The following is a 13893-nucleotide window of genomic DNA, read 5'->3' on the forward strand; positions in this document are numbered from 1 at the left end:
GGCTGGGCTGCCCTGAGGGTTACAGAGGAAGGTCAGTCCTGCAGCTGGCCCGGGAGCGGGATGCCAAGCTTGTGCGGGGTGCGGGGCGCGACTATTACACCGTGCTCCGTTTCTGCGCTTGCTTCCAGTTTTCCGTAAGAAGAAACCCTCACAATATTAATTCTTTACTGCCTCTAGTAATACAATTTCTTTAATAAACTAGAGTCAAAGAAACATTTAAAAGGAGAGAAAACTTCACTTAAAAGTTGATCAAAATTACTCAAGTTAACTTGGGGCTAAAGTATTGCATCACAAAATTATTTTTAAACCAATTACTCCCAAACAATCTCTTCCTCCAAATTACAAAAGCAATCAACAAATATATTGAAACAAAAGCCTCTGGAACACAGTGTAATGCGTGCCACATCCAGTGCCAGACAGCACCAGCATTCCGTACACGCTTCCAAGCGGTTCAGCAGAAGAACCGACTAGTCAGCACGCAGAGTGGACAGGCCTCCCCGCACGTAACAGCCGCAAGCCGAGGAGAGACCCCCACGCTTACAGAGCAGGAAACTGAGGCCAGGAAGGTCAGGCAGCTTTCCCACTGTAGCCCTGCTGGAAGGCAGGGGGTCGGGAATGATGTCCTTCCCGGAATTAGTCAGTCACCTGGTGACTGCTTCCACCCAGACTCCTGCTTGCAAAGCCCATCGCAGCACGTGAAAGGCACCTCCACGGCTCCCCGCCGGGTCAGGACAAAGCCCGAGCTCCTCCGAAGGCCGCCAGGGCCACCTCTCCCGCTCCCCTCTGCACGGCCCTTCTGCCCGGTGGCCCGGCCCTGCCCGGCTCTCCCCTCCACGCCTCCCTTCCCCCTGTTGTGCCGTGTGTGGTCTGCTTTCTCCGGGCCTGGAGAGGGCGGGCCTGCAGGACTGGCTGGGAGCCAGGCCCAGGGCCGCAGAGGCTCAGTAAACACTGGAGAATGAATCCCCAGTCCCCAGTCCTCCATCCTCTGCATCAAATATGCGCCCATTCTTGAGGTATCAAGTTTTACCGCTTTTACTTTCCAAAGTAATATATATTCTCTATTCTCTGTGGGATACTTTAAGAGCAGGGGTGGACAAAATAAAAGGCCAACAGCAGTTCAGACCTGGGGAAAAAGCCGTCTGAACATAAGCAGCGGATGGTTCCCAGGGCTGAGTATGTGCGTGCGTGCTTAAACGCGCAGGAAGTGCAGCCTCACACACTTAGTAAGCAACGGCACAGAGACGCGTTTCCACGTCAGCATCGACCGTTTAAAAAACGGCAGTATTGTTTCTCAGCAGGGGCACGTCGATTTACTTCAGTCTCCCACGACTGTCCTCCATTTTTCACCTTTGACAGCTCACAAGCCTTGTCGCCACACCCTGGTGAGCGGGGTGTCTGTGGGGGGAGGGCAGCCACAGTGAGAGTTGGGGACTGCCTCCTCCTGACGACGCGTCGCGCCGGGGACAACGTGGGTGTCCGGCTGCCCCACACCCTCTCCGTTACTGTCTAACTTTCCCAGGGCAGAGGCACAGGAGAGAGCGCTGCTAATGAGCACATACTTTAAATGCTTCCTCACTGACCGCCTGTTTTTCTTCTTTGTGAACCATCTTTTCATGTCCTTTGCTTTTCTACAGCAATGACTGTCTTTTCTTACTGATTTGTGAGAGTTCTTTCCATAGCAAGGATTTCAACATTTTTTAAGTTTGTTTTTTTTTTTTAGTTTAGTTTTTCTTTCTTTCTTTCATTTTCTTGGCAGGGGGAGGTAATTAGGCTTATTTACTTATTTTAATGGAGAAACCGGGGACTGAACGCAGGACCTCGTGTACGCTACGCACGCGCTCTACCACCTGAACTATACCCTCCCCCCAAGGATTTCAGCATTTCATCTTGTCATGTGAGCGACCACCACCATTCTGGTATTTGTCTCACAACTTTGCACAGGCCCAGCTCCCAACAGACCCAGTCGTCTTCCTTTATCATTTATGACTTTGATTCTTAAAAAGTCCTTTCCAACTCTAAACTAGAACAACGCTACTTTATTTCCTTCCACTTTTATGGCTTTATTTTTCACATTTAAGCACCTAATCTGCCTGGAACCACTATCATTGTCAGATGTGGTCATAAATTATCTGGAACCACTATCATTGTCAGATGTGGTAATACAGTATCTTTCAAATCGGAAAGCCTGTTTTCCAACATCAATTTCTGTCACACCACAGAGGCTTTGCCACACAAACGTCAGGAGGTGCCGGCGCTTCCTCAGTGCCTGTCCGTAAATACGGTGAAGTGCCACGGGAGGCTTTCTGGGGGGACTGCTGGGACGAACCCCACCTGCGCATACCTGCTGTCACTGCCACTTCTGGCTGGCTTCAGCCTGAGGTGTGCCATCGCGATTTCTCGGGGACTGTGGGCTACGGACTGCCAAGCCGTGTGGGGCGAGCGGACGGGGGCTTGAGGGCTTCCTAACTTCCCTTCCCGGTGCTCTGGGGCAGCGTCCCCATGCAGGCTTTTCTCTTCCGGAGGGAGGTGCCCTGACCTGGCTCTGTCCCAGCCTGCGTGGTTTAGAGGAGTTTCGTCGACAGGTGCTTTCTCTCATGGCTATGGACGGGGTGTTTGTCTTCTTGAGACAACTTTAGCAATTTATTTTCTTGGACAATTTCTTCAGTTATTTTCAAATTTATTTGGATTCAGTTACACACCTTACTCTTGTGTATTTAAAACATACCTGTGCTTTTTCTCTCCCTCATTATGTTGTGCATCTCCGTTTGCTTTTTTCCCCTGCATTAAACTGACACAACAACTGTAAGTTTTACGGGTCTTCTATCATCTTCTCACTGATTTCTGCTTTGGTTTTTATTAACTGTCCTTTCCTGCCTCCTTATGTGCACTTTATAGTTTCTTCCTAGGTTCCTGAGTTGAAGGACTGTTTTATTTTTTCTTTACCAACAGAAGCATATAGGGCTACAGGTTTCTCTTTTAAGTTTTCACTGCATTTGATAACTTTTTGATAAGAAACATTCTCATTGTCCTCCCTATCTCTGACTAATTACTTCCGAGTGCTGACACGTCGGTAAGGGTATGTCTACTCCAGCATTCAGAACACTGTTCATTCAAAAGTTCAGACGCACCTTGACCGCTGGCTTTAATGCTGCAGATGCGAGTCCGAGGTGCCAGCTGCTTCCTCGCCCCCGTGGAGGACAACCTGCCTGTTTTCCTGTCTGGACGCTTCCTCTTCCACCTCTATCCTTTCCCTTGGGAGATTTGAGGAAAGCTGCAAACTTGTCTTCTCACCCAGTGTGAATCCTAGTGCTTTCATTATATTGTAGGCTTTGGCAACCTGTTACTGAACAATCTTTCCCAGATGTCAGCTTATCGGGTTGCACTAGTTTTATAGTTAATTCTCAGAGAATACAAATCAGAGGCTAGAAAGGCCTCCCATGACTCGGTCACCGCTCCCCGTCCCTTTGCGGTCCTGCCTCGCTGCAGGTGCCGTGACCTGTTTTCTCATCCCAACAGGGAGGGGCAGGCCTGTGTTTTCCAGAGTTGAGGGCGGGGTGGGTTCTAGCTCTCAGGTACCTCAGGCTCAGGGAGCAGGAAGGGGGCCCTAAGTGCTATGTCATCCGCCAAGTCACCGGACAACCGTGGGAGTGAGGACAGAGCTCACTGTGGCCCCTGGCACCCAGGCCACCCCTGCTGGGGCCTCGGATGCTCCTGGTGGCTCTCTCTGCTGCCCGCCCCCTGCTTTGGCTGACACTGGGCTCTCCCGAGGGTCACTACCACTGAGCCCCCAAATGTCCTTCTCTTCCCTATGAATTCCAGGGTGGCTGGCCCGCCCTCCTGAAACATGACCACTACCTTCTCCTGTTTCTGGAGCAATAACCGTTCTCAGTCTTTGCTTTATTATAATCTTCCGCTTATTTTGGCGAGCGTCTGCAGGTGGCTGGGGAGGGTGAGAGAGGAAGAGTGCGCGCTCAGGGAGCGTCCTGGGCTGAGAGGCTAGGAGACACTTCTGTGGGGGGAGCTGTCGATCTCATTTCACTTACCCAGGAACTGTTACCTTCTCGTGGTATTTAAAGAATCATAATGCTTGACTATTGACCAGCATGTCCAGATTTAAACTAAAGGCAGAGAACAGTACTTTCTCCTTAGCGATTATAACAGCAACATTTTAAAGCTTCTCTTTACAATTAGTCATACCTGTGACTGAAGATCATTAAGACGTGCCCTCACTCTGTGTGACTGAAGAAACGAAGAGCGACTGCGAATGGAGCAAGTAAGGGCAGGCCCGTGGTGCGGGAGCTCTCCCTGCGGAGAGCTGCAGCCCCAGCACTCAGGCAAACTCAAAGGTACGTTTACGCTTTCCTCAGTCACTGAATTTTCCCAGCCACTCACCCGGGTCACTCTGGTCACTCTCGATCACCAGCCTATCACAGAAGGCATCCCGCTGCAAAGAAAATGCCTCCTGCCACCCCAGCCCTTCCCGCTCCATTCGGCACCCCCTCTGCTCCCTGCACCCCCACAATGCTCCCTACCCTCCTCACAGTGCTCCCTACCCACCTCACGCAGTCCTGTTTCCCACCATCAGCTCCACCCACAACCTCCCAGTGACTTCTCTGCCGCAACCTCTTCACAAACTCCCAAACTGGAGACGTGATTTCTTCTGCTCCGACCTGTAAGGTGTGCAGCTGCCCCTGGGGAAGGCCCTGCGCCCGCTGTGGGGGCAGAGCAGAGGCCCACACACCGGCGGGGAACGACACGCTTGCCTGGACCACTTCTCACCTCTGAACACCTGCTCTGCCTCTGGGAGCCCCGCTCCGCGCTCCGCCCCGGCCTGATGCCCTCTCCCGGCACAGCCTCCCTCCCTCCCTCTGGCCCTGCCTCCCCGCAGGTGGGGCTCCACTGCAGAGTTCTCTGCCACGAGCCATGCCCGCTTTTCATTTCCCTGTTTATCTACATGTGCTCTTTTCGAGCACATTTGTCCCGGCAGAGACCACTCCTCCTTAGGCATTCCTCCACACGAGGCACCAGGATGGAGCGAGCGGAGCCCTGCCCAGCAGAGATCCTCTAGGGACTTGCCTTCACAACCCAAGAAAACGAACTCCGCTGGTGCAACAGTTTGCACAGAGTTTCAGAAGACTGAGTGGGCACCAAACGTTATTTGAAATATTCGAAACATTCCCGTTAATCACTGCAACAGGCTGTTACATAAACGTGCACCTAAGACAAGCCTGTATCCAGACGACTCTCAGCTGGACCCCAGGAAAGCCCTCCGCCATAAGCAAGCTCTGCTGGAGCAACGTAACGGGGCGCCAGTTCCCTCCCGAGCCGCAGTCAACGGCAGCGGACCGTCAGTGGTCCAGGCTCCTCCTTGCTAACATCAAGTGACGTCTCCAAGGCCAAGGTCAAGACTGGGCCTCCCGGCGGCGAGGACAGCGTACCTTTCACCAGCTTCCCGTCTGGGACGGCTTTGCTGGGTGGCGCCTCCTTCTTCCCCGAGGAGCTGCCCCTTCCCACGTCAGCCGCGTCTTCGGACACGGTGCCCTCCCCGGCGGTGTCACTTGGCGTGTCAGGAGCAGACTCTGCAGGAGCCTCCTCAGGTGTGGATGCGGCCTGCGGAGGGGAAACGTGACCGTGAACGGCTCCACAGGACAGACACGGGGTGTCAGAAAGGACACGAGGATGTGGGGCATCGCCTGCATAACTGTAAGGAACACGTCTTCAGCCCAGATGGACTATTCCTGACACAGCAGCGTTAAAGGAGGGCGGGAGGGGGGACCACCCCTCTTACACCGTCTTGGGAACCAGCGCTCGCTGGTCACCGAGGCTACATCCAGGCACCAGTCGTGCCCGGTGCCCACTGCTGAGGCCGCGCTCTTCAGCGTGAGCAATCAGAGACACGAGGTGCAGAGATCACTGACAGGCAAACCTATGTCGTCTCTCCACCAAAGCAGGTTTCTGGAAAACATGAGGTGTCCAGCTGAGGAGGGCAGGGAAGAGGAAGGAAAGGCGACAACGGTGGGGACAACTGCTCCCGACAGGTGCACAGGAACCAGGCATGGGCACACGCGCTGGGGAGTCCCGAGGGAGCCGCCGGCAGCCCCCGCACGTGCTGGTGCCCCTGGGTCCACGTCTCGTGCGCTAGGCGCACATCAACCCGACAGCAGTACAGGGCACGGCTTCCAGCAAACACGGTCAAAAATAAGCCGACCAAACATCAAAGGCTCGAAGAAACAGGGATGTTTTGCTTAGAACGTGCTGGACAAATGATCATCAATGACTATGAACATGGGTCAAAGATTTCAGCAGACCTAAGGCGAGAGGCGAGAGAAGTCAAATCCAGCACATGCGAGACACACTGCACCTGAAAGCATGTGTGAGGCCAAGGCAGCCCCAGGCTTCACGCACCTGTGCGCTGTCGCCCCCTTCCTTCTGGAGGAAGAACTGCTTCTTAAACTCGTAGTAGGCATTGTACTGGTGCCAGGGCTGCAGGAACTCAAACCTAGGAGCAGAAGGGGGACAGGCGCTCAACAAGGCACGCTCGCTGCGACAGCAGCCCACCCAGCCCCAACTGACCGGCCTGCTTGAGCCCCGGGCTCCCAACGCCCCAGAGGCTGAGCCGAGTGGCCTCGGCCCCCAACAGACCCGGAGATGGGCCGGCACTGGAGGGCCTGTCCGCGGTCACGCAGACCACGCTGCAACCACAAGCCCTGTTTTCAGTTTACCACCAGAGGCACGGAACACTATCTGCTTAAACAAAACAAACTGCAGTGTGTGTCTAAATTTTCACAGTGGATTCTTGAAAAGCATGAATTCCAGCCTTTTATTTTAGGTAGCTTCAGTATTTTTAAAAGACAAAGCAAAACAAACTAAACAAAAATCCAGAGAATAATTTAAAAAGCCACTACCCCAACTTTAAGTAATTAAACAAGATATATTTATGTAAATAAGAAGAAAAAGATTAAAAAATAAATACATTTAACGCAGCTAGATTCACAAAGAAGCTGACCTAAACCCGACACCACCTATCCAGCCCACAGAGCCCCGCACCGCACCTCTGATCGTTCTTGGCACGAACGCTGGTCTCGAACTTGAGGCCGTTCCGGGCCACGTACTCTGCCAGCTTGTCGATCACAGGCTGAATGTCGGGGGGTGGAGGGATGATGGCGGCCACCGGAGCCAGTGTGCTGCAGAGAAGAGCTCGGTCACATCCACAGCCCGGGCCCTCCTCCAGATCGCCGCGGGTGGGAGGGTCCACACGACTGCTGGAGGGGCTCCCCTGGCTCAGGCCCCCCAACAGGTAAGTTACACACAGACAGGGAGGCCTTCTGCCCGCGGTGACTTGTACGACAGGAAACCCATCAGTCAATCTTTTCAACAGGGGCCGAGACACCATTGCCAAAGATGAAAACAGGGTTGTTACTAATGACACCACAGGTCATAAAAATAGGTTCATTTTCTCCCTCCTCAAATCTCCCTCCAACTGCTAATTCTTAGAAGCAACCAAGAAGTCAAGTGTGGAGTTTTGCTATATTAACAACAGAAAACAAAAAACGCAGGCTAGCATGACTCATCACTCTTCATGTTTGACTTTCTTAGCACGATCAGAAAGTGGGTCATTTCTGCAGAAACACCAAAGTGTCCATCAAATTTCCAGAGCACCGCTTTTCAGCCTGAGACACTCCAGTGCCTCTTAGAAAGTGCCTGCTCCCTCCAGACCTCGGCGCCCCACTCCACGCCGCCCGTGACAGCTGCTGGGGCTCCGGTCCCAGCCTCGCTGGCTCTGTTACTCAGCGGTTCGCTGGATTGCAGGCCAGATCCCCATTTGCCAACAGCTTGTGAGAGATTCGCTTGCACCAGCTTTGTGAAATCCTGAATTTTTTGCAAAAAATCTGGCTTCACTTCCCACTGACTTGCCTAGTATGGCCCAACTGAGCTGTCAGCCCATGAGAGGCAGGGTTAAGGGGGCCGGCGTGGGACGCCACGTAGGAGCTTCTAAGCGGTGAGACCTCACCGCTGTGCGTGTCTATGACAGTTTCCGTTGCGCTGCTGACCCTGCACCCTGGGGATCTAGGTAATGAATACTCAGACAACGGAGCCCCTCCACGAAACCCCGATGTAAAGGAGCGCGGACCGAGAGCACAGGCGCGCCGCGGGACCCGCAGAAGCCAGAGCCTACCTTGTGGCGATGGCGGTGGAGGTCCCCGCGCTGCTGGTCTCCGCCGAGGCCGGGGGAGGCGGGGGCGTGGTCCCTGGAGGGGGCGGGGCGGCGGCGGCGGCCCCGGGGGCGGAGCCGGGCGCGGCCCCCGCCGGCAGGGAGCCGTAGTAGGCGGCCACGTCCACGCCGGGCGGGGGCGGGGCCAGGCAGTAGGAGCCGTCGGGCAGCATGTAGTAGCTGTAGTACACGGCCGCCACCGCTGCTGGGGGAGACACGTTCGGCGTGAGCCAAGAGTCCCCGGCGCAGCGGGAGGGGCACCTTCCCCAGTGCCACGTCCCCCTCGCCCGTTGCCAACCACACTGCCCTCTTTATTTTTCTGATCCTAGAAAGGCCACCCACGTGACAGGTAATGGAGAAGAACCAGGTAGTGTCCGGACACACCCAGGGACAAGGGAAAGTGAGCAGGCACGGGACATTCAAAGCAGCCAAACGTGGGCCTGCCTAGACAAACGGCCGCTTTCGCCAAGCGCAGAACGTGCAGCTGAGGACACAGTCCCCAGTCCGCAGCGCCAGCGCCCCTCCTGTGTGGCCCGGGGGCCGACCCGTGCTGGGGACCACACACCCTTTGCTGGTTTCCCTGTTTGGCCCCAACTCTCTGTTCTCTAAGCGCCTCACTCTTCTCATATAAACACCCGTGGTGGAAGCCCTACCCCAGGACACGGACGGACTGCGGTTTACCTAAGCAGTCCTGATGGACGCTGAGATCGCCCCGGGGCCTTGTTCTCATAAACAGGGAAGGATATTATCCTCCTCTATACTTTGGACACATAAACAAATATCTAGAGGATAGAGCCCATTTTTTAAAACAATTAATAGTTCTGTAAGTTTATTTTTTTTGGGGGGTGGGGAATATTCAAAACCAGAAAAATTGGAGATGATTCAATGATCTATTTAAGGACTTAAATTTCTAACCTTGTTGTAGATAAGCAACTGGTTCTGACTACACGGAGGTTTAATTTCTTCTTTATTGGAGGATGGTGGAAAGACTGTTCTAATAGAAGAATTCGATTTTGGTCTTCCACTAGGCTACTTTAAAACAAAAACATTTACCAACAGCGAAAGCTTTACACTGCCTATGGCCTGCAGCAATGCGTGCTGAGCGGGGGAGAGACATCTGCGGTACAGCGACTTGCAAGCCCCTTACTAGCAGCTCGATCGCAGCCCTCCCATCTCAGGCTGGAACCGCTGCATAACTTATATGTGCCCGGCACATCCGCAGCTGTTAACGACTTACTTTTTATTGATTATACAAGTCTGAACTCCCAGGCTGTGACGTTCCAGCCCTGCGCGGCGCACCAGCCGTGTTACACATTAACACAAACGCTACAGTTTCAAACTAAGATGTGTGGCCTCAAAGCCCTCTCACTGAGATCTTCAGCACAGAAACATTCGAATGACATCTCTGAAGGGGGCGGGCAGAGTGCAAATACAAGCTTTTCCCAACCAACCAAATGAGGCATTTGAATACGGACGGAGGCTTCCAGGCTTCCGTGAGATACAACATCACCCTTGAAAGGACAGAATCACCATCCCCACTCTTCCTCTGCAGACATCAAGCTACTGGGCTCCTCCTCCTCACCCTCCCCAGGCAGGGCCACTGCAGGGGGAGGAGGAAGTGAGGTGGCATCAGTGAGGCCACAGTGAACTCCCCCCAGAGAACCCGCACTTCCTGCAAAGACCCTCCCCAGGGCAGCCCCAGGTCTCTGGGAGAGGGAACAGCAAGTCCTGCTACCACCCAAAGGGTCACATCTCATGGAGAGGACAGACACTGTGTCCTGTCCTGGACAACCAGCCTCTTGCCTAAAAACACCCCAAACGCATTAGAAAATCGAAGCCACAACCAACGAGACATGTGAATTAAAAAACAAAAACAGTTTACAATTGAGTTTCAAGTAACAGTATGTGCTATGCAATGGCAATTTAATGCATTCTTCACGTAACAGAGGTGAATGAACTATTTTCAAAACCGAGCATCCTTCCTGCGCAGTACGAAAACGCAGACTGACCAGCAGTCTACACGACTGTCCTGTGCCATTCGTCAAGTGAAATCAAAACAAAGGGCTGAAAACAGCCCTGTCAGCAAAACAGCAGGTTAACTTAACTCAGGAACGCACCCATTATAAGTATTTTAAAATGTTTGCTAAAATATAAGGAAAATTAAAAAATGCATAGCCGAGCTCACAAAGAGAAAGGTTCTGTTTCCAGGTATGAAGACCAAACAAAACTCCAACCAACACCTACAGGCATCTCCGAGCCCCGAGCCGTGTCTCACCCCAGACAGGATTCACACGCTGGGAACGGGGCACCGGCCGCACACCCTGGGGGCCCCTCGGGACCGCGCCAGGGGGTCTTGCAGAGGAGCGACTCGAAGGAGAACCCTAAAGAAGACGCACTGCGGTGCCCTCTCTCCTCTCTTCCCACGCACCCTTGAGTCCTTTCCAACAAATTCTAGTCACACGGAGCCAAGGTGAAGAGGAATGTGGAAATCCACGTGTACCCCCGAATCACCCTGATGGCAGCGAGACCACCGCTTGAGAGCGGGGAAGGCGGACGCTCCACCGCACGGCGCGTGCCGGCGGTGGGCGAGGAGCTCCCTGTTCCTCCCCGGCTCTCACTTCGTGCCTGGGACGTCGCACATGAGAAGATCTTAGGGAGTCCTTCCTGGACTTTCTCTCGTGGACACTGAGGCCCATTCCTGACCCTGGCACCTCCATGCGGTGTCTTTTCCTGCCGTGAAGCCCCTTCTAAAGCTCACCTCTGAAAAACAGCAAACGCTGGCAAGGGTGTGGAGAAGAGGGAACCCTCGTACCCTATCGGTGGGAATGCAAACTGGTGCAGCCATTGTGGAAAACAGTATGGAGATCTTTCAAAAAACTAAAGGAACTACCAAATGACACAGCAATTCCACTCCTGGGTATTTATCCGAAGAAAATGAAAACACCAATTTGAAAAGACACATGCACCCCAATGTTCACAGCAGCACTATTTTACCAAGATATGGAAGCAACTTCAGTGTCCATCGACAGATGACTGGATAAAGAAGTGGTGTATTTATACAATGGAATACTACTCAGCCATAAAAAGAACAAAATACTGCCATTTGCAGCCACATGGATGGACCGAGAGATTGTCAACTCAACTCTATTTCAATTAAAAAAAAAGTTTTTACTTCCAGTACCATCTCCCACCGCAGGCCGGCTCAGGGGCCGCTGCTCTGCCCTCCTGGGGGCTGTGCACACACCCCCGGGGCAGTTCCCTGCCATCAGGGCTGTTGGCACAGCTACTGCCCTGAGGGCGAAGCATCTTAAAAGCAGCAACGGCAGCTTCACAGCTCTTGTGTACGGCGGGCACTAGGCCAGCATTTAATGAGCAAAGCCAGCCGATGGCAAGGCCCCCGTGCCCTCTAACCACCCTCATGCCGAGACACCCCCAAGAACAAGAAGCTAGGTGCACAGACATCACCCCATCACGGACGCTCTCTGGAGACACACACTTGTCGCAGCAGCGGGGCCACACAGCCCTCAAAACCCTTCAAAGTGACCAGCAACCAGAGCACACATGTCCAGCCCCAACGCAGAAATTCTCAAGAACACTAAGCTCCGAGAACCCCTGGAGTGACGGAGGCCAGGCCAGGCCGCGGCCTCGATCCTGGGCCTCGGCACCACGTCCGAGACACGGCAGGGTGCGCGGGGTTCCGGGGCGCCTGCCGCTCCCCACTGTGCTTCCACGACCTGACGCACGCCCCCGCCCCGGTCTGTCGTTGTTCTCAGGATTTCACGCTGAATTTTCCAGGAGGGGTTGGGTTTCACCCCAAGTTAAATGCCGCGTGATTTAATGAACACCACGAGTAGCGGAAGTGCCTACTACAAATGAAGCCCAGGGAGGAACCTCACGGGGACCTGCACTCCCTAAGGGCAGTACAGCTGGGCGGAGACGCCAAGCCTCTTCGCTTCGGGGCGGGAGGCACGTCCTGGCGCGTGCTCCGATCCTGCGCGTGCTCAGAGACGTGCAGAGGCTCGCCATGCGAGGCCAGACGAGCCTGCCTAATCACCTCCCAAAGCCCTTCTGCTCAACCGGCTTCTTGCTAAACTCAGGGCCAATTTACTGATATTTCTATGTGATCTTAATCTCATATAAATTTAACTCTCAGAACAGAACATGAGCACGGAAAGGGTCCTCGGAGGGCTGGTGAGCAATCCCTTCTTTCAGTTCCGGGAAGACAAACATGTGTCTGTACTAAAAATGAAAATAGCTTTACTGAGTTGTGCAGCGAAAAGTAAGTATATTCTTAAAAAACTGATTGATTTTATTCACACGAGCACCGTGTCAGCAGCGGAGTGAACCCGAGAGCCCGCTGCTCTCTGGGGCCCAGGCCCGGCCCCTCCCCGGGAGGCCAATGCTCTCCACCACCTGCATCCCCGGACTTTTCTAATAAGTTCAACGGCCTTAAATCCTTTTTAGGACCCATGATCCCAGAACTGCTACCTTGCGGGGCTGGCCGGGTGCTGCCTCTTCCGTCCTTGGCTGGCAGACCAACGTCAGAATGAGTTACATTCAGGGTAATTTCACTGTCTAATGTAAAATCCCACAGTTCTACTCCTTTGCTGAAAATAGAGCTTAGTAAAGTTTTTATTAGTGTCCAAAGACTCAGGCCCCTGAACCTGGTACTCATTTCACAGGCCTTTCGGACAAGCCTCCTTGCCTTGAGAATTTCCCCCTGCCTGCCCTGAGAGTTGTGCTCTCCTCACTCACACCGAAGACCCTTCCCTCAGGAGACGTCAGTCCCAGGAGCTTACACATCAGGCACGAAGAACACAGCTCAGTGGTGAGCACTGATCACTGAACTCTGCATCTTCAAGGCTGAGCAAAGTGCCCGCTAAGCCCAGGGCTATTTTAAACCTCGTGGTGCTTGAGAAGTAGGAGAGAACTCAAAGCTGAAACCTCTCTCTCTCTCTGCCCCTTTCCTTAAGATTCCCTTACCCCTCAATTGTCTCTCGATCTCCTTTCTCAAGGTTTCTGGCTTTACCAGATAATTTTCAAGAATTCCTAAAAGACCCCTCCTGGCCATGGTTTGTTTTAGGCGGGGTACTCAACTATCAGTGCCCTCTCACTTGCAATCTTGTATCGAAAGGAAAAAACACAGCCCAACCAAAACTCCTTAAAATGCTACACCCACAGCTCTTAGGCAAAAATATGATTGCCCGCCCCACCCCGCAAATACTCTGAAGCATTTATATTTGGATCACCACACCCTGTGTCTAAGTATTTTCAGATGGAGACTAAGCCTCGGGACCATCCGCACGTGCCGCAGCCAAGAGGTGCCGCAGCCAAGAGCGAGGGCTGGTGGCTGCCAAGGGGCTGGAAGGTGGGAGCTTCCCACGCGGCTCACCGCGCCCATCCTGTTTGTTTAGTCCTCTGCCACCTCCCGACAGCTCAGTGTTTCAGGAAGAAAAGTCCCCGGCACAAGTGGACTTGTTTTGCCATCACCAAGCGGGAAGAGGGAAATCCAAGTGACTTCTGCAGCCACGCAAGACGGTGACACGTGTGAAGCGGGAAAGCCCCCCAAACAAATCAGCTTTAGACGCACGGACGTGTGACCCTGCAACCTAAAGGCCAGTGTTTAAAAGTGACCGCTCTTTTTTGCAAATGAAGCTTACTTCTCGAAAAGCCTTGTCTCT

General features: G+C 53.4%; 1 protein-coding gene across 5 annotated transcripts in view; it reads right to left on the minus strand.

The window, feature by feature from the left end:
- SFSWAP (splicing factor SWAP) overlaps positions 1-13893 on the minus strand; it is a 66626-nt gene that overhangs the window by 29442 nt on the left and 23291 nt on the right. For 4 of the 5 annotated variants that reach the window (XM_032471730.1, XM_032471728.1, XM_032471732.1 and 1 more), the window contains exons 8-11: positions 8177-8417; positions 7053-7184; positions 6406-6499; positions 5439-5610 (exon numbers count right to left, since the gene is read on the minus strand). In XM_032471730.1, coding sequence (XP_032327621.1) covers positions 5439-5610; positions 6406-6499; positions 7053-7184; positions 8177-8417 — 639 coding nt within the window. The remainder of the gene's footprint in view (positions 1-5438; positions 5611-6405; positions 6500-7052; positions 7185-8176; positions 8418-13893) is intronic. The other variant, XM_032471729.1, reaches the window with a different exon arrangement.

The sequence above is a fragment of the Camelus ferus genome, chromosome 32 (assembly GCF_009834535.1).
Source record: "Camelus ferus isolate YT-003-E chromosome 32, BCGSAC_Cfer_1.0, whole genome shotgun sequence".
In the NCBI taxonomy this organism is placed as follows: Eukaryota; Metazoa; Chordata; class Mammalia; order Artiodactyla; family Camelidae; genus Camelus; species Camelus ferus.